The sequence below is a fragment of the Dreissena polymorpha genome, chromosome 5 (genome assembly GCF_020536995.1).
Source record: "Dreissena polymorpha isolate Duluth1 chromosome 5, UMN_Dpol_1.0, whole genome shotgun sequence".
In the NCBI taxonomy this organism is placed as follows: Eukaryota; Metazoa; Mollusca; class Bivalvia; order Myida; family Dreissenidae; genus Dreissena; species Dreissena polymorpha.
The window spans coordinates 27,259,241-27,280,928 of record NC_068359.1 but is presented as its reverse complement, the minus strand read 5'-3'; the positions used below and the strand labels follow the sequence as shown (position 1 = coordinate 27,280,928).

The following is a 21,688-nucleotide window of genomic DNA, read 5'->3' as shown; positions in this document are numbered from 1 at the left end:
CGCTTGGGATGACAGCGACCCTGCGCTCGTCTGTCGGGGCTGCCGCGCTGACCGATAGTTAGATCCAGCATTACTCTTCACAACAATATGCTTATCACTCCTGTGTGAGTCTCTACCACCGTACCGCTTGGTTCTACCCAATTCTTCTGGCGTGTCTCCGTGTGGGTGCAGACTCAGTGAATATCCAGTTGTTGCTTGGAGCAGATCTTCCACGCTATGCCTGTCCTCAATCTCAAGCTCACGCTGCGTCTGCAGGATATCTGCCTCAATTCTTTGCCGCTCAAGTTGACGCTTCTTTTCCTCCCGCTGTCGGCGCTCTTCCCGTTCTTCCCGTTCCCGAATGGCACGCGCCTCCAGCTCAATGCGCCTCAGACTGTCGATCGTCTCACGTCAGAGTCGGTTAAAACTCCCGTGGAGTGATGTGCTGCCGTGGGAGAGCTCCAACTCGTCATTCCGGTCCAGTAGAGACTCGTCCGAAAAATACTGCGTCATCGGCGTAAGAAAAGCCACCGAATTTTCCTTCTCGGAATCGATGAAATCGAAGTCAGAAAATTCGCGGTCTACAAAGTCTTGGGACTTTGCCATGCGTCTGTCTGGTAGATCCGGTAATGGTTTCAGCAGGTCCGTGCTATGCTGCATGGCTGCTAGATTCGGGCTGCTGCGGGATGTTGTGTCGATCTTTTGCGTCCTAATGAGAATCTCATTGTCTATGTTTCGCTCGTTGTAGCCAAGGGGTGGGTCTGACACGGACACGCTTCGTTTGTCCGGCGGCAAGACGCGAGCTGGGCTTTCACCCCGAAGTTTTCTATTGGCTGCAGAGACGATACTTGAAACAATCTCACGTGGGTTTAACTCTGAAAGAAGAAAAAACATCAAAGTTGATTGAAATACGCTTTTAGAGGATTGCACATAAACGATCTTATCAAACAGCATAATGATTTTATAGGAGGAAACTTTGGGTGTCGTTTAAACTTATGCTTTACATGTCAACACATGCCTACCATCCTTTACTCTTCTATTACATGTACATAGTGGACTACATTTTTGACATTTTGTTTCCATATTTGCAGTGGATGTTTACATTTCATATCAATATACCGTAAAAAATAAAAGCCATAGTTATTAATCTAACAATGCTTATCTTTATTTCTAACTTAAAAAGACACTTCAAATTGATACTGAACATCTCTTATGACAATACGGTCACTCTCAACTATGCATGGCCCCATTACCAACCCTGGGGCGTCCCCTGGGTCAAACATGCGGTGTGGGGATATGCGTCGGCCTCTGCCGCACCATTTCAAGATCTTTTTTGTTTCAACAGAAATTGACGGATTAATTAAAGGGTTATTTCTTCAATGAAAAGGCTGTTCCTCTGCTAGTTCAGCGAATAATGTCTTTCCACCAAAATGAAATGACGATGATGTGTGCAATGACTCATCATGGAAGGAACCAAAATAAGACAAAAATAAACATGATGCATTAAATCCATATACAAACATTGGTAAGAAGATCAAATATAGGTTTGACTTTTACAGTTGAATTTCAAACAACTAATTGTATACAAAATGAATAAAAAAATTACAAGAAAGTAATTTGTATCATTGAATATCAGCCGGTCAAACCAATTTTTGTTTTCCGTAACAACGCATGTTGTCACACGCCGTGTCTGTTTTGGTCGAAGTATTGACGCTCGTGATGTGTTGAGCCTTCACCATTAAAGATCTTAAGCAAAGAACATTCCTTTAAAGTTTCATTAAACCTGACTCAAGAGCAAAAACAAACTGGCTATATGCAATAAGCATTAAATTGCAAAAGCCTGCCACAGTCTGGTCAGGTTTTATGATGTTTGCAACTCATCAGTATCACATGATTTGAAACTAAGCCTTTAAAAGTATAATCTATATTAAATTAGATTTTCTAAAGGACTACGTCAAAGTGAGTATCTCAGTGGTAATGGGTGAATGAACCAGTCCATACCGGCCTCCTCTCTCATGTTACTGCTGGAGGGCGCTGACACCAAGGACATGCACTCTGCAGCCTCGTCATCTGTGGGGACGCTGCTGTCCATGTCCCAGGAGCCGAAGATCCACTCACACTGAAACAAACATGTAGCATGTACAGGAGCCAAAGAACCACTCACACAGAAACAAATATAAAGCATGTAGCAAATCTTTGTAAAATAACAAACCCTCAGCTAACTGCAGATGATGCCAATACTTAATCAGAAAATGTCATCATATGGGTCTGCTTTCCACTGGTCTTTAGGCACACCCAAGCCTTTTTGAGCAAACTTCCCTGTAACCTTTTAGCCTCTAACCCACTAGCCTCAAACCCACTAGCCTCTAACCCACAAGACTCTAACCCACAAGCCTCTAATCTACTAACCTCTTACCGACTAGTTTCTAACCCACTAGCCTCTAACCCACTAGCCTCAAACCCACTAGCCTCTAACCCACCAGCATCTAACCCACTAGCCTCTAACCCACTAGCCTCTAACCCACTAGCCTCTGATCCACTAGCCTCTAACCCACTAGTTTCTAACCCACTAGCCTCAAACCCACTAGCCTCAAACCCACCAGCCTCAAACCCACCAGCCTCTAACCCACTAGCCTCTAACCCACTAGCCTTAAACCCACTAGCCTCTAACCCACTAGCCTCTAATCCACTAGCCTCAAACCCACCAGCCTCAAACCCACTAGCCTCTAACCCACTAGCCTCTAACCCACTAGCCTCTAATCCACTAGCCTCTAATCCACTAGCTTCTAACCCACTAGCCTCAAACCCACTAGCCTCTTATCCACTAGTTTCTAATCCACTAGCCTTAAGAATTGGATGTTTGCTGTTAGCTTGGGGCAAGTGAAGATTGTCCTAATTGGTCTTATTGTGTAGTTCTTTTTACTTCAATTTTATTTCACAAAAGATTATAATGGCAGATTATAAATAACAACTGTATTCTTGCTGTGGTGAAATATGGTAGCAGTTAACCAACTAGAAACATAACAAGTTACACACAAACAAAATAAATATAATTCTTGATAACTAATTAAACCCACAATTAAGTCAGTTCATAGAATTTTCAATAAGCTGCATTACAAGACAGCTGGGTAAGTTAAAGGTCTTCAGAAAAGTGATTTTGAGAGCCTGGTGTTCTGAAAAAATCAGGTGAAGACTGTTTGTGGTCCTGGACATTTCAGTGTTCCGTAAGATATTATAGTTTTACACCAAAATTTTACTTTCCAGAATTGGTGTGCGTTTTACATGGTTGTGCCTTATATATGCTTAAGTACAGTACATACATGGAGAATGATGCTTTCTATGATCTTGCAGTGGTCCGACATGTCTGTCACCATGGCTACCATGTTGTCGTCGGCCTTGCGGATCAATGTCGGCCCAAACACGATAGCAAGGTTCTTGGCCTGCATCTGAAAGAATTACCAGACTACTGTAAAATCATTTATCTTCGTCACACATTAATTTTCTTTGATTTTTTGGGGTTTACTGATCCACGAAATTTAACACAAACACATCGAAAAGGTGGTTATTGTTCTTTCCAAAGTCAATGTGTCCAGGAATGTCTTTTTTTAAACCACGAAATTGAATTCTCCCAAGTATAAATGATTTTACAATATTTGGAGCAGGTTGCATTATGACTCTATACATTTTTGTAGGCAATATGACTCCAGACTTATCAATTCCTATTCATGTAAACATTGTGGTGACAAACACATATTATGCACACTTTTCATGTGTCACTTAACATTTAAGATATATGAAGACCGATGTAACTAATGGAAAAATAATGCAATAATTATTATTATATTCTGACCATTATTTTTGCAGAGAAAAATATATAAATCTTAAATATTCCTGGGTAATAGATTTTTTTCAACAATAAAAACATATATTCCGCTAAAACCATACAATAAAACCATCTCTACTTTGTTGCAGGGGTTGTCAAAAGAAACAAGAGCTGTGTTTGTGAAACACAATGCCCCCTACTGCGCCGCTTTGAAGCCATTTTTGACCTTTGACCTTGAAGAATGACCTTGACCTTTCACCACTCAAAATGTGCAGCTCCATGAGATACACATGCATGCCAAATATCAAGTTGCTATCTTCAATATTGCAAAAGTTATCAACAAGGTTTAAGTTTTTGACTGACACACACAATGACAGACAGACAGGCCAAAAACAATATACCCCCGTTCATTTAATCCGGTGGCATAAAAATCACTATACAGTGTCTTCAAATTGCTTTTTAATTAACATTTTTCAACTGCTTTGGGACAAGAACCCATCAAATGATTTAGTTTTACCTACAGACTATTTTGCCATTCCTACATAATATTTTTAAGTTGATTCAAACTGTTGCAGCTCTAGTTTGAATACAGAATAACAACAGCATGTAGAGGCTGTCAAAGTAATTATTCAAACAAGAGCACTGCATAACGGGTGCCAACACTCCGCTGCAGGTGCATTTTTTAATAAATGAAAGCTTGTCAGAAATTATTATTAATTTTTTTAGAGGTCACAGTGACCTTGACCTTTGACCTTGTGACCCAAATATGGGTCAGGCGTATAGAACTCATCAAGGTGCAGCTACATATTAAGTTTCAAAGTTGTAGGTGGAAGCACTTAGATTTTATAGCCAATGTTCAAAACCTCGACAAAATGTTAAGGTTTTAGCACGACGTAGACGGCGGACGACACGACACGACGAGCTGGCTATAACAATACCTCGGGTTTTCTCCGAAAACAGCCGAGCTAAAAATGACTTACACCCAAACAACCCTTTGTCAGCTAACATTCAATGATAACAAACTCATGAGAGTTTGGACCATTAAGGATGATAAAAGAGCAACAAACTCATGAAAGTGTGGACCATTAAGGATAAAACAAGGGAAAATAACCCAGGAAAGTGTACATTACTACAGATAAAACAAGGGAAAATAACTCAGGAAAGTGTAAATTACTACAGATAAAACAAGGGAAAATAACTCAGGAAAGTGTACATTACTACAGATAAAACAAGGGAAAATAACCCAGGAAAGTGTAAATTACTACAGATAAAACAAGGGAAAATAACCCAGGAAAGTGTAAATTACTACAGATAAAACAAGGGAAAATAACTCAGGAAAGTGTAAATAACTACAGATGAAACAAGGGAAAATAACTCTGGAATATGTAAATTACTAAGGATGAAACACAAACAAATTACTCAGGAAAGTGTGTATCACTAGGAAATAAACAAGGGCAAATAACTCAGGAAAGTGTGGATCACTAGGAAATAAACAAGGGCAAATAACTCAGGAAAGAGTGTATCACTAGGAAAGTAACAAGGGCAAATAACTCAGGAAAGTGTGGATCACTAGGAAAGAAACAAGGGCAAATAACTCAGGAAAGTGTGTATCACTAGGAAAGAAACAAGGGCAAATAACTCAGGAAAGTGTGGATCACTAGGAAATAAACAAGGGCAAGTAACTCAGGAAAGTGTGTATCACTAGGAAAGAAACAAGGGCAAATAACTCAGGAAAGTGTGGATAATTGACTGTAATGGGCACAGGGTGGGTGCTCATTTGGTTAACAAAGTCCATGGATGTGTTTATCCATTTCTGAAGTTGACCAATATAGTCATAACGGAAAGACACTGTTGGAATAAATGTTGACCACAAGAACAGACTTGTGTCCACAGTCTTCGTCAATTTATTTATAATGATATAAAACAGTTCTATTGGATTACCGATTTGAATCCTGCATCAGAGCAATTCTTGATTATGATTGAAAATAACAACTAATGCATCAGCCTTCATGGGTGAGCGGACAAAATTCCAGAACAGGTAAATGTATATTTTATGAAAATACAGATAATAAATTGACCTGTACTACATGCGGATGAAACAAGGGCATCTGTGGATCACTAGAGATAAAACAAGTATTGCATATCGTAACTTCATGTATAAAGTTTCAATTGATGGCTTGAGATATGTGGAAGTAGGTTCAACCACAAACTTATACAAACATTTTAAAGAGTCTTACCAACTGCGGATAACCTGACAGAGTGGGTAACACCAGCACCCTAAAAAACATTGTTTGTCGGACCGTAAAAACATCGAGTTTAACGAAGGTAATATTAATGCAACACCAATACATGTCCCTACCCTGATTGGTTTAAAACTATTTAATTTAGCTCAGTTGCATAAAAAGCAAAATGCTTATTGAAACACTCTTGAGTTCTTTTCCAGGGTAGAATCAGTACTTGGAGTCTCTAAGGGAGATCTAAACAATGCTCCCATAGCGTGATTGAACCCGTTACCTCCTTGACCTGGGCGGACTTACCCTGTTGACGTCAGCGTACTGGGCTACGCGGTTCAGGTGTCGCGCAAGGTGTTTGAACGTCTCTAGATGGTGCTCCGGCAGTTTGTGTATGAGTGCCTTCAGCTTCAACATGCGCTTCTCCGGGTCCTTATTACGGCTTGCATCGATGAATGGCTGGTACAGGTCTGCAACCAAACCATCCATATGGTTTATTTTAAGCTAAGTAGCGTAAAATAGAGAAATACTGAACAATCATTATTATTTGTGGGTTTATAATTGTCATTGATGTCATCGGTTGAACGATCCACAAATTTAACACAAACACATCACAAATTCATCATTTTTTCAACATTACAAATCGATGAAATGATTAGCCTAAAAGTCTTTTTTTAACCAAGAAATTTCATGCCAACAAACATAAAAGATTTTAAAGTATCTTTAAGATAACAGTAGTATCTCTCTAGATTTTTTTTGTTCCCGATATAATTCAGCAATTTTTTTTATCCAATTGGTAAAAGTACAGGTACCAGCCCAATTGGGAAAAATATGGGAAAAATATGGGAAAAATATGGAAAAATTCTCGTCATGATCTCTTCAGATTGGGAAATTGGTGTATTTTATTTTTTGCTTCAACATACATTAACATTGATAACTAAGTGTAATCAAGTTGTCAATATTATAATAACTTAGGTTCAAGCCATAGAGCTGCATAGGGAAAGTAACTAAATGTTATTTTAAAAAAAAAATAAAAAAAATTTTTTTTTTGAGACCATCAATCAGGATTTTTTTTAAAGCAATTTGGAAATTTGCAGTTTTGTCCTTATTGCAAAAGTGCCATTTTTTAGTACTTTATAAAGACCAAAAAATCACTGTAATAAAGTAAACAAGCAAATTCGTTGAATTGATAACCCATGCCAATATGCTTCTGGACACAAAATGTTATATTTGACACTCAAAAAAACATTTTTTCAAGATACAAAGCGCCATTACTCTGCTATTAACAGATGGTGTACAATGCCATTTGGCCTGCATCATCCTGTTATCCATATATATACTCATACCAAGTTTCAATGAAATCCGCCCAAGCACTTCCAAGATATGGCTCCAGACGGATGAACGGAAGGACGGACGGAAAGACGGACGGACAACGCCAAAACAAAATCCCTCCACCTATGGCGGGGATGATAAAAACCAGCATCAAATTGCCAGACTTACCATCAGGAATTAGTGGCTCAGGAAGCTGGCGGAAGAAAGACTTCAATAGAGAACTGATCACGTTCACGTCACACCACTTCTCATGCTCCAGGTTCATACAGTCGATACCCTGCCACAAAAATAACATAGTGACAATGCTGGGTTATGCAACAATTACATGGCATCATAATTTGAGCGTCACTGTGGGAAAATCTGGGCCCAATGCATGGTCGGAAATTTCTGTCCCTGTTCATCTTTGCAGTCTGCACAGGCTAATCAAAGACCACACTTTCCTCCTAAACTTGATTTTCTCCTAGAAAATACTTCCTTTAAACAGACAACACTTAACTCACATGCATGAAACCTTATTTTCCCAAAGTTGGGCTCAATTATCTACAAATTATAATAACGGCCAGATAAATATCATATTTATGACCCTTATTTACATATACATTCTGATGGGCTAGTTTTCTGTTGTTAAATGTGACACCCTCTGTGCCTACATTTTAAAATATTTGAAATGCGGATGAAAGAAGGCGTTCTTTATCTGGTTAAAAACATCCTTACTCAAGTAGCAATGATTGCATCCTAGCATTTCCCCCTGAATTCATGCTGTCCTTTTTGTAAAAGTATGCTTAGCTGTACAAATACACAGAATGCTGGGCCCGTATTCAACAACACATTCTGAGACTTCAAAATAAATAATGAAATAAAACATTAAAAAAATACGTCCGGCGTTTGAATACACGTAGGCTTCCACTGGTGATTGTCTCCAAAAGAAAATGTTCCACAGGAAGAATGCTGTAGATAGAGGTTGTAAATACCAAGTTTGTCTCTAAATAAAGCATTTCTCTAACATTAAAGAATATTTTTTCTTCTTAGATTTTAGTGTTATAATTGCTTTTCAATCAACACTAAGACCTAAGTCATGCGCACCTTGTTGAATTCTTCTTGTAGTATGGTTACGGCTGCCTTGTTACCAGGGATACGGTAGACACCAGTCATCTCCAGTCCACGTGCCTCAGCTATCTGGATACATAGGTCCACTATGAGGGGCACAAACTGAAACATAGGATTATGATATGGTGTTTAATTATAACAGACCAAGCGGTTCACTGTACTGCAAAAAATGGGCTTAATGCTTGTTCATTAAGTTCCATCCCAGAATAGCCTGCGGTACAGGTACTAAAGACATCTGGTACTGGTTCTACCAAGACAAACAAACTCAAAAGTGCTTAAAAAAGCATAAGGCCTTTGAGCTTAAATATATACCAGGCTGGTTTCAATTAGCATAAGGCTTTTGAGCTTAAATATATACCAGGCTGGTTTCAATAAGAATAAGGCCTTTGAGGAAAAATATATACATGGTTGGTTTCAATAAGAATAAGGCTTTTGAGCTTAAATATATACCAGGCTGGTTTCAATAAGAATAAGTCCTATGATCTTTAATATATACCAGGCTGGTTTCAATAAGAATAAGGCCTTTGAGCTTTAATATATACATGTACCAGGCTGGTTTCAATAAGAATAAGGCTGTTGAGCTTAAATATCTCCCAGGCTGGTTTCAATAAGAATAAGTCCTTTGGGCTTTAATATATACCAGGCTGGTTTCATTAAGAATAAGGCTTTTGAGCTTTAATATATACAAGGCTGGTTTCAACAAGGCTATTGTCAAGCAATATTGTCCCCTACTGGCTCCACCATTGTGAGAAATTCCACCATTTTCAGATTGTTATTTTTTTGGTTGCCATATCAACCACAATTTTTGACGTAGGAATGAGTGAAATGATGTGCATAATGTCCATATTGCTATCTATCCATGTTTCAAGTTTCATGAAAAAATATTAAGAACTTTTAAAGTCATCGCAGGATCCAGAAAACCACCATGTTCAGCAGTATTTCAAGTCTATTTGTTGCAATAGCAACCAGAATTGTTGACGTAGGAACAAAATGAAATGACGTGCATAATGTCCATATTGCCATCTACTTATGTTTCAAGTTTCATGAAAAAATATAAAGAACTTTAAAAGTTATCGCAGGATCCAGAAAAGAGTGACGGACGGACAGACTAAGCGCAAACCATAAGTGTGGTAGGGGACAATAAGCATAAGGCTTTTGAGCTTAAATATCTCCCAGGCTGGTTTCAATGAGAATAAGGCTTTGAGCTTAAACATATTCCAGGCTGGTTTCAATAAGAATAAGGCTTTTGAGCTTAAATATCTCCCAGGCTGGTTTCAATAAGAATAAGGCTTTGAGCTTAAACATATTCCAGGCTGGTTTCAAACTAAAACAAGACATGTGTTCAAAGAGCATGGATGAACATTCCAAACACAAACTTAATTTATTCCCTTTAATTCATAAAACTATTTATAATCAGTAGTTTAGACACTAAAACTTATCAAACTGTGTTTAATTTGTAGGGATGGAAACGTGCCCTGGAATCATACTCAAATTTTTATTTTTCTTATTCAATTACAGTGAACCCCCGTTTATCCAGAATTAGATAGTTCAGAAAACTCGCGATCTGGACGAGAGTCAAGGGGAACGGATTTATTATGCAGTATTTTCCCTCGTTACGTCCGAAATCTCGTGTTCCGGACCCGGACATATATTTTGCGACACCGATCTGTGTATTTAGCTGTAATTATGTCATGTTTATCCGGATGCTTCCCAACATGGGGGCTTAATCGACCCCAGTCGAATAAACAAAAGTGCATTCATTGAGGCGTGAAGAATTCATGTTTTAGGCTAAATGGCCTACCTGTCGTTTAAACAAAAGCGCATTCACCGAGGCGCGAAATATTATTTGTTAAGAAGTGATAGCTAATGGTAGTGATTAATCATGATTCGACTCCGACTTTACTTAAACTTTAATTGGTGTCAGCTTTACAAAATGCATCTGAAATGACACACTTGATTTGATGTATGATTTTCTTCAATGTCTTTAATGAGCTGAACACGCGACCAATTTAGACGCTGATAACAATCGGACCGTCATTACAAAACTGTTAAACACTTAAATTGACATGCTCATTCAGAATAAAACGAAATGAACGTGTTACATGTATGCGTGAAAAGTTGTGCTAGGATTATTTAAACAATCCGTTAAAAAATTATCACTATGATTTTTAACATGTCGCTATTTTAATCATTTCAACATTCTGAGAGGGGTTATAAATAAAGATATTAAAACAGCATCGCAGTTTAATGTTTTATTTTCATTTGCCTTTAACACCCTTGATTTGTAACTCTGTGACGTTACCAACTTACAGCTCGCATGCCACCCATGGCAACATCTTTTCACTGCGGCAGTATCACACAAGATACACGCAGTCCTCATGGTGTGTACATCTACTACTATTAGGTTTCACCCTTACGCGTTTTTGTAATTATATTTTTTAACAACATTTGATTTTTTAAACTAAATAAATGTCGGCGTAACAAGAAAATATCATTCTTGATGCGAAATAAGCATGTAAATGTACATAAACATCAGGTGTATGTCATAAGGTTAGTATTAAACTCTTGTCAAAACTTCCGGATAAACGCCGGTTCACTGTATTAAGATCCAAATGTCACAACTTAGGAAAGTCTGAAAAACAAAATATTGCCCCCTTGGTGCAAAAAAGTGTAGTTGAAATTAAATGTCACTCAGTACCTTTGTTAGGTGGGGATGTAACAAACACTGACCTCATTGTTGGCTGAGGGTGTAACAAACACTGACCTCATTATTAGGTGAGGATGTAACAAATACTGACATCTTTGTTAGGTGAGGGTGTAACAAACACTGACCTCATTGTTAGGTGAGGATTTAACAAACACTGACTTCATTGTTAGGTGAGGGTGTAACAAACACTGACCTCATTGTTGGCTGAGGGTGTAACAAACACTGACCTCATTTTTAGGTGAGGATGTAACAAACACTGACCTCATTGTTAGGTGAGGGTGTAACAAACACTGACCTCATTGTTGGGTGAGGTTGTAACAAACACTGACCTTATTGTTGGTTGAGAGTGTAACAAACACTGACCTTATTGTTGGGTGAGGGTGTAACAAACACTGACCTCATTGTTATGTGAGGGTGTAACAAACACTGACCTCATTGTTATGTGAGGGTGTAACAAACACTGACCTCATTGTTATGTGAGGGTGTAACAAACACTGACCTCATTGTTAGATGAGGGTGTAACATTCACTGACCTCATTGTTAGTGTCGAGGATGTAACAAACACTGACCTCATTGTTGAGTGAGGGTGTAACAAATACTGACCTCACTGTTAGATTAGGATGTAACAAACACTGACCTCATTGTTGGGTGAGGGTGTAACAAACACTGACCTCATTGTTTGGTGAGGGTGAAACAAACACTGACCTCATTGTTGGGTGAGGGCAGACAGTCCTCCAATGGCACCCCAAACATCCCTCCGGTCTCAGGTACGACTGCAATTTGCCCAGTTGACGAACTCGAGCCCATGTGCTTCTTAATGCTCTTCCCTAGCTTACCCTTCCACGTCTTCGGCTTCCCGGTGTCCTCTATGAATGAAACAGACAAGGATCCCTTTGAGCCTGCAGGGGTTTTTATGCTATGTAAAAAAAAGCCTTAAAATGGACCCAATCCCAAAGCAAACGGACCCAATCCCAAACCAAAATGATGGAAAAAAAATCCCAATTGACTTTTTTTTTTAGAAAGAAGTCTCTTACGACTTATGATTATATGGCTGTACATATCATGAAGTCCTTTTTGTTGATAAATAATTCTTGAATTTGCCACTTTTATTGATAACAAAAATTTTACCAGACTTCTTTCCCCAAAAAGACTAGAAAACCCCTGACCTGTATTAACAAAACTTACAAAAAATGAAAGATTTATCATGGTCAACTTTATTTGTGTAATGCTTCATGATTTGAAATTTAAAACAAAGTCTCTTAAAGAAATTGGCCTATGTTAGGCACTTCGTAGAAAAAAAAGGAGTGTTTCCTTTATAAAAAAGGCTTACACAAAAATGGTTATTTTCATCTGAAATGTAAATTAATAACAAGTAACACATTTTCCCCAGATTGCTGTGTAATAACAACTCACCAAGTTTATCCCCGGACACTGTCTTACGTCTCTTGATGCTGGGTGACTGCGGCATCTTCTGTTTGATAACAGAGAGTTTCTTTGTGATCTTATGGGCGGGGGTTGGGGACGTGTTGCTCCCCAGGGTTGGTCCAGACTCGGTAAGCTCCTGGCTCTTGCGGATAATCAGCTCGGCGTTTGTAACACCGTTGGCCTGTCAAATTAACAACAGTATATTACACACCATTGGCCTGTCAAATAAACAACAAGAGTATATTATACACCATTGGCCTGTCAAATAAACAACAAGAGTATATTATACACCATTGGCCTGTCAAACAAACAACAGTATATTACACACCAATGGCCTGTCAAATAAACAGCAGTATATTACACAACATTGGCCTGTCGAATAAACAACAGTATATTACACACCATTGGCCTGTCAAATAAACAACAGTTTATTACACACCAACACCATTGGCCTGTCAAATAAACAACAGTATATTACACACCATTGGCCTGTCAAATAAAAAATGGTATATTACACACCATTGACCTGTCAAATAAACAACAGTATATTACACAAAATTGGCCTGTCAAATAAACAACAAGAGTATATTACACACAATTGGCCTGTCAAATAAAAAACAAGAGTATATTACACACAATTGGCATGTCAAATAAACAACAGTATAACTCACACCATTGGCCTGCCAAATACACATCAGTATATTACACTCCATTGGCCTGTCAAATAACAACAGTATATTACAAACCATTGACCTGTCAAATAAACAACAGTATATCTCACACCAATGGCCTGTCAAATAAACAACAGTATATTACACATCATTTGCCTGTCAAATAAACAACAGTATATAACACACAAATGGCCTGTCAAATAAACAACAGTATATCTCACTTCCTTGCCTGTTGTTTGCCTTAAACAACAACATGGGATGTTTGTATCTATGTTTGCCTGTCAATAAAACAACACTGTTTGTCCGATCTTTTGCTAGTCAATTTATCAACAATATTGTTTGTCCCTCCCTTTTCCTAAAATTAAACAACAACATTGTTTGTCCTTACGTTTTTCAGTCAATTAAACAACATGCTACAGGTGTGTGATTTTGGAACCATCTCTCGGAAGTAAAATGCTATACCCTTCTTATAGAGTTGACAGTGATTTATTTCAGCTAAATTGCATCGGAATACTAAAGCTTATGGAAACACTGGTCCTTTTCCTGACTTGGCCTCTTTGGGGAAGATCTAAAGAACGCTTCCACAGTGGGGATAGAACCTGCGACCTCCCCTCAGTATAGTTGACAAAACATTTCACTTTTAAATAAATCCAGAAAAATTAGTACTTTTTTATCAACCCTGAGCGATAAAGGGTTAACCCATTCCCACTAAGAGGCAAAGTGGAAATGGCTTTGGCTAAGTAATTTGCAGTATGTTCAAGTTTTATGCTGTTTGCTGGTCATCAGTATCTTAATTTTGGAAATAAAACCATTAAAACTTGAATCTAGTAACAAAGGTTATTTATTAAGTTTAACCTTTTTTTAAGGGACTACAAACGCGTCAAAACACGTATCTATGTGGTCAAAATATGCATCCTAGTGGTCAAAATACGCATGTAAGTGTTTAACTGTTAGTATCTAAGTAATAAAGGGTTAGTACCTACATGTAAGTGGTAAAGCTGAGTATCGAAGTGGTAAAGGGTTTGTATTTAAGTGGTAAAGGTTAAGTATCAAAGTGGTAAAGGGTTATTATCAAAGTGATAAAGGGTTAGTATCCATGTGGTAAAGTGTTATTATCTAAGTGGCAAAGGGTTAGCATATAAGTGGGGTAAAGGGTTAGTATCTAAGTGGAAAAGGGATAGTATCTAAGTGGAAAAGGGTTAGTATCTAACTGGTAACTGGTTAGTATCTAAGTGGTAAAGTGTTATTATCTAAGTGGTAAAGTGTTATTATCTAAGTGGTAAAGTGTTATTATCTAAGTGGTAAAGGGTTAGTATCTAAGTGGTAAAGGGTTGGTATCTAAGTGGTAAAGGGTTAGGATCTAAGTGGTAAAGTGTTATTATCTAAGTGGTAAAGGTTTAATATCTAAGTGGTAAAGGGTTAGTATCTAAGTGGAAAAGGGTTAGTATCTAACTGGTTACTGGTTAGTATCTAAGTGGTAAAGGGTAAGAATCTAAGTGGTAAAGGGTTAGTATCAAAGTGGTACAGGGTTGACTCACGTCAAGGTCTGGATTATTGTTGGCGCTGATGTGTCGTATCCAGACTAGCATGTCCATCTGGTCATCGGCCTGGAGCAGGTACTCCGACCCGTTGTACGTCTTCAGTCGGAACACGTTCTTGCGCTTGGTGTAGCTGTGGGCAATGTCTACGATACAGGACTTCACGGAGATTGGCTGCTCTTCGTATGAGAACACGCTCGTCTGAAACAAGACACGGTAGTTTGTTTGTTTTTCTCTCAATTTTTGGAGCGGGACCAGGTCCCTTTGATTTGAAAAAAAAGCCTGTCATTTTAACTAAAATTGAGAAATTAATGATGTTGTGGGGGTTTTTGCTAACAATTATTGAGAATACAAATTAATAATTTATTATGTTTCAATCAATGCAGCTGGATAGAGATGAACTGTAAACAATAAACCGTCGGAGACAGGTGTTGCTCCCCAAAGGTTGTTTTTTTTGTCACAATATTGAACTATATATTCAGATAAAAGGAAAAGTAGGGACAAGAATTGCACTATATGCACAATTTATAGAAAATTTCAAAGGGGCATAACTCTGTGAAAAATAATCCAACCAGAACCGGCTGATAATATGCACATCTCCTCTTGGCAGTGAAGCTTCCCATAAAGTTTTATTGAATTCTGGTCATTTATTGCTGAAAAACAGCCTGGACAAAAATTGTGCATGGACGGACGGACACACACGCACAGACAGACGAAGTGGCGACTATATGCTCCCACCGAAAATTGGGGGGGGGCATAAAAAGAGATTAATGATTTGTTTAATTTTATTTTGTTGTAAAAACCTTCAACTGGGATTTTTAGGGCGTCATTTGGGAAAAACAAATATACGTTTTAAGATTGGATATTGGGCAAAATTTGGGTCCCATATCTGACCAAAAAAACACTGTACCTAAATGTCATCCTTTGAGTGTCAGCAAGGTTAACTTAACCAGGTATTAGCTTTGCAATATACAATTTGCATAAAGACCTGTTTTCCCAGCGCGCGTCTAATGTAATAAAACCAATATTGATGTTTACCTATTATTGACTAAGCAGCGAAATATAAAACCAATATTGATGTTTACCTATTATGGACTAAGCAGTGAAATATAAAACCAATATTGATGTTTACCTATTATGGACTAAGCAGTGAAATATACAAGGGGCTATGCAGTGATAAATTCATGGGAGATAAATTGTTTTTTTACTGTGGTTTATTTGTTACTGAAAAAATAGAGTAAATTAATAAGTTGACAATTCTTGATTTCAATGGCATCAAATTTTGAAAAAAACTGTGTTATATGTATCACAAAAATGTCATCCACCACCAAACAAATTATGTTAAAAAAAGCTTTAAAAGCATTTAGTTTATTTTTTTTATTTCAGCTTGATTGCATTGAAAGTACTTACTACTTATTTGAAACGCTCTCTAGTCCGTTGCCTGGGCCTAATACCTGGGGAGATCTAAACAATGCTCCCACATTTGGGAGCAAACCAGTGACCTCCCGGTCGATAGACGAACACCATTACCATAATACCACCATGACCATTTTATCAAAAGCATTTAATAAAAAGCTTTCCTTTTTGTGTTATTCTGTGGGGGATAACATTCATATCATTCCTGATACACTGACACCCTGTTTGCGTTCCAAATAAATTGATGAATTCACACTCACACTTCAAACAATGTTCTTAATTGTGCAGCACCGTAATAGACATGATCCTCACTCTGTAAAAAGGGGGTTTAATGCATGTGTGTAAAGTGCCATCCAAGATTAGCCTGTGCAAACCACACAGGCTAATCTGGGAACAGACTTTCCACTTTTATGCTATATTTTTCGTTTTAAGAAAGTCTCTTCTAAGCAAAAATCCAGTTTAAACGGAAATTGTTGTCCCTGATTAGCCTGTGCAGACTGCACAGGCTGATATGGAACAACACTTTAGGCACATGCATTAAAACCCCTTTTCAGACAATGTGACTCAAATATAAGTGCAGGAAAGTAGACATGTAACTAGCCAACAAAAGGCAACAGATTTGGTTCGTGGAATCTGAAGAATTTCAAGCAAAAATAAACCTGAGTCTTTTGCAAAGAATCACACAAATTTGCTGTTTGAAAGAAACAACATTTTTCTGCAGAGCCCAAATTTGCTATAAAAAAGGGACATGCCCCCATAGCAAAAGCTGGCCAAAGGATACAACTATGCAACAAAATCTCCGCAAACGGAAGCAACCCTTCAGCAAAAGCTGACAAATGGACAGAACCCTGCTACAAAAGCTAACAAATACCTTGTGCAAAAAACCTACAAATGGATGCAACTCTTCAACGCAATATGACAAAGGGACACAACCTTGCAGCAAAAACTGGCACAGGCACTGACACTGGTGCTAAAACTGGCAAAAAGGAAGAAACCTTATTAAATCACCAAATCCTCACAAAGGGACATATGTGGTGCAAAGACTGGAAAACAAAGGGACATAAGCATTGCTAAAGCTGACAAAGCCAAAATACCTGACCACAAAAATACAACAAGAGCACTGAATAACGGGTGCTACGCTCGGCTTTGGGGGTGCAGTTTTGAATTAATGAAAGCTTGGCAGATTTTTTTTTATTTTTTTTAGAGGTCAAAGTTACCTTGACCATTGACCTAGTGCCCCAAAAATGGGTGTGGCATGTAGAACTAATCAAGTTGCAGCTAAATAAAAAGTTTCAAAGTTGTAGGTTAAAGCACTTTGATTTTAGTGCCAATGTTCATAACTTTGACAAAATGTTAAGGTTTTAGCACAACGCGGGCGACATGACACCACGACGACTAGCTGGCTATGACAATACCTCAGGTTTTCTCTGACAACAGCAGAGCTAAAAAAACACCACTCAGTAAGCAAAAGCTTGCAAAGGGAACAAAAAACGCTTGCTTCAAAGAAGAATAAGGCTCAAACCCAACGCAAAGCTGGAAAAGGGAGACAACCTGTGTGCAATACAAACCTGGGATCCCGCACGCACTTTCATGGGAAGTGCATGGGCTACAAGCTGAAGTGTAAAGTAGGAAAAATCTGAAACTGGAACTTTAGCCACCAACATAGTGCATAGTGGTGACTATATATATGACTGAGTATTGTGACTAGTTCAGCCAATACATGTAAATGAACAACAAGTGAATTCGTTCCTTTGATATCCCAGCCGATTTCAAAATTGTGTAACTGACTGACAGACCGAGGGACAACCCCAATTGTGTATCCCTCCGCGGGAGATAATAATAAATGTGGTCAATGAAATGTTAACAGTATTTCACATTGGGCATGTTACAGATATTGTACTGCCTCATGTAAGCCATGTTATTCAATGCACTCAAACATTTTGTGTACTCGGCAAAGATATCATAAAAACAAATGTTCTGACCAAGTTTCAAGAAAATTGGACATCAAATGTTACAACTACTATGTTAACGCGCTTTTACTTTTAATGTAACCTAGTGACCTTGTTTTTGATCTCATATTAGTTTTTTCAACTTGACCAAGATGTAATTGGGCCACTTCTTCTGACCAAATTACATGAACATTTGAAGATAAATGTGGCCTCTAGAGTATTAACAATGTACATATTGACAACGCACAACACACATGCCACATTGTGATCAGATGAGCAAAATAAAGAACACAATACATCAGGTCCTGGTGTCATAAACATAATTAAAGCATTAAACACAGACGTATTATGAGATACTGCTTTTCATCACAGATCGATCAAGATGTACTGCATATAACACTGACTTACAGTGCTGTACTACATTTAACACCAACTGATCATAATGCACTGCATATAACACAGACTGACCATGATGTACTGCATTCAACACAGACTGATCAAGATGTACTGCATTTAAAGCCACATTTATACTCAAAATCAACAAATATTCCATAAAATATTTCATAAAATAAAGTTAACCCATAAACAAAGTGTGCCTTACAGCAATAGCCAAAATTTCAACGCAAGATGTGGTATGGTTACATAGATTTAACGAGATACAAAATGCTTTGTTTTTTTGCGTTCCATGTTAATTTCTCGCAACAATATCCTTAAATTGACAATCAAATGCTAGATTGGCTTCTGGCAGTGTTGGGCACACAACTTAGTTCTCATGAGCTGCCCAATGTTTTATTTGGTCAATGCTCTGGATCAACTGATAGTTATTCTATTTGTTTGTTATGAGTTTAACCATAATGACCAAATAGGTGTTCACAGGACCTTTTTAAGTTTTGAGTCTGAACCAAATCTGAAATTGCCCAATGATTTATGTGGCTATAAGTCAATGTTCTGACTCAACATTGAGTTTTTTTCTCATTTTTTTACATGAGTTTGACCATAATGCCTGATTTGGTACTTTTTGAGTTTGAGTCTGACTCAATTCTGAGTTAGAGGAGGAATAGGCACATATTCTTATAGCTAAGATTTAAAGAAGCTTGTGAGCCAACACACAGTCTCAATACTAAGTGGATATTGAAATCTCATCTTCTGAGTTGAGCTAACTAGTTGAGAATGATACTGGGCCACTGGAGCACATAACACTAATGAACTTGACTGCAACTGACAAAACTCATAGCAATACACTGGGCCACTGGAGCACATCACACTAATGAACTTGACTGAAACTGACAATACTCATAGCGATACACTGGGCCACTGGAGCACATAACACTAATGAACTTGACTGCAACTAACAATACTCATAGCGATACACTGGGCCACTGGAGCACATAACACTAATGAACTTGACTGCAACTGACAAAACTCATAGCAATACACTGGGCCACTGGAGCACATCACACTAATGAACTTGACTGCAACTGACAAAACTCATAGAGATACACTGGGCCACTGGGGCACATAACACTAATGAACTTGACTGCAACTGACAATACTCATAGCGATACACTGGGCCACTGGAGCACATCACACTAATGAACTTGACTGCAACTGACAAAATTCATAGCAATTCACTGGGCCACTGGAGCACATCACACTAATGAACTTGACTGCAACTGACAAAACTCATAGCGATACACTGGGCCACTGGAGCACATCACACTAATGAACTTGACTGCAACTGACAATACTGATACTGATACACTGGGCCACTGGAGCACATCACACTAAAGAACTTGACTGCAACTGACAATACTCATAGTGATACACTGGGCCACTGGAGCACATCACACTAATGAACTTGACTGCAACTGACAATACTCACAGCGATACACTGGGCCACTGGAGCACATAACACTATTGAACTTGACTGCAACTGACAATACTCATAGCGATACACTGGGCCACTGGAGCACATAACACTAATGAACTTGACTGCAACTGCCAATACTCATAGCGATACACTGGGCCACTGGAGCACATAACACTATTGAACTTGACTGCAACTGACAAAACTCATAGCGATACACTGGGCCACTGGAGCACATCACACTAATGAACTTGACTGCAACTGACAATACTCATAGCAATACACTGGAACACTGGAGCACATCACACTAATGAACTTGACTGCAACTGACAATACTCAGAGCGATACACTGGGCCACTGGAGCACATCACACTAATGAACTTGACTGCAACTGACAATACTCATAGCGATACACTGGGCCACTGGAGCACATCACACTAATGAACTTGACTGCGACTGACAATACTAATAGCGATACACTGGGACACTGGATTACGCGTATGCATTAAATCCGGGTTTCCCAGAGCGAGGTTCATATATTGAGATCGTGTCGTATAATAATAAAAATAATAATAATATTAATAATAATAATAATAATAATAATAATAATAATAATAATAAATAATAATAATAATAATAATAAAATAATAATAATAATTATAATCTCTTTATTTTCCGAAGGTAACTCATTAAGACAACACATTGAAACAAAGTCATGCAAACAGTTTAACAATGGCAATCTCTATTTCAATGAGGCCTTCAAACGACTATGGTATGTATAATGCATTTCTACATTATAATGCAAACATGTAGACTTTGACGGACACAAGAGTACTGTTACAGTGTAATAAGTGTCATAAAAAGCAAGTATATTATATGACTTCTCTTATATTATTATTTTTTTCCAATATTGAAATGGTCTCAGGGAACAAATATTTATTAACACAAGGTATTTAAGAATATAAATGTATTGTTGATTACATTTTCCCATATGCACACACTCTAACGCACGCACGCACACACACACAAGCGCACACACACACCTATACACACACTCACTTATACAATTACCATATCTTAATTAACACGACCAATAACAATAACAAAAAGTTAACAAAAACAGCCGCGTACATTATTGTACAAAGTCAGAGTTTAAAAACGTGGAATACATTATTATTGAAATAGTTTACGATTGACAGAAGTGGCTGATATACACACATATTATATTTACAGAAAACAATATTCATGACCAGTGTTGTTCACAATAGGATATGAAATTACACAACTGTTATGAAGAATAGCCTTCACCTCCTTGCTATATAAATAGTTAGAAAAGGCAATATGTATATTTGTTTGGAGAAATTAAATCTACAGTAATCATTGCGTCTCTCTCATGTATGTTGTTGTTGATACCTTTTTCAAGACAATTACTCATACGATAAGAAACTTTTGCCTTTTTGACTTGCGAAACACTATTTCTAAACCACTCTCCGATGACAAGTTTCAACATCGCGCTTTATCTGCCCAAGTAAAGACCGTTACTGCACAAACTGTCCTATATCGCGCTGTATCTGTCCAAGTACAGACCGTAACTGCACAAACTGTCCTATATCGCGCTTTATCTGTCCAAGTACAGACCGTAA

At 38.0% G+C, this 21,688-nt stretch overlaps 2 protein-coding genes across 2 annotated transcripts in view; one reads left to right on the top strand and one right to left on the bottom strand.

The window, feature by feature from the left end:
• The window catches only part of LOC127880598 (uncharacterized), a 107,180-nt gene that overhangs the window by 41,112 nt on the left and 44,380 nt on the right, over positions 1-21,688 (top strand). The window lies entirely within an intron of this gene.
• LOC127831122 (rho GTPase-activating protein 21-like) lies at positions 242-18,146 on the bottom strand. Its single transcript, XM_052356111.1, has 11 exons — positions 18,105-18,146; positions 17,798-17,842; positions 14,814-15,014; positions 12,593-12,785; positions 11,885-12,045; positions 8,449-8,574; positions 7,534-7,642; positions 6,340-6,503; positions 3,300-3,425; positions 1,981-2,098; positions 242-854 (listed from the first exon to the last, which is right to left on the bottom strand). The coding sequence occupies exons 1-11, from the start codon at positions 18,144-18,146 to the stop codon at positions 391-393; spliced, it is 1,749 nt and encodes a 582-aa protein (XP_052212071.1). The 3' UTR covers positions 242-390.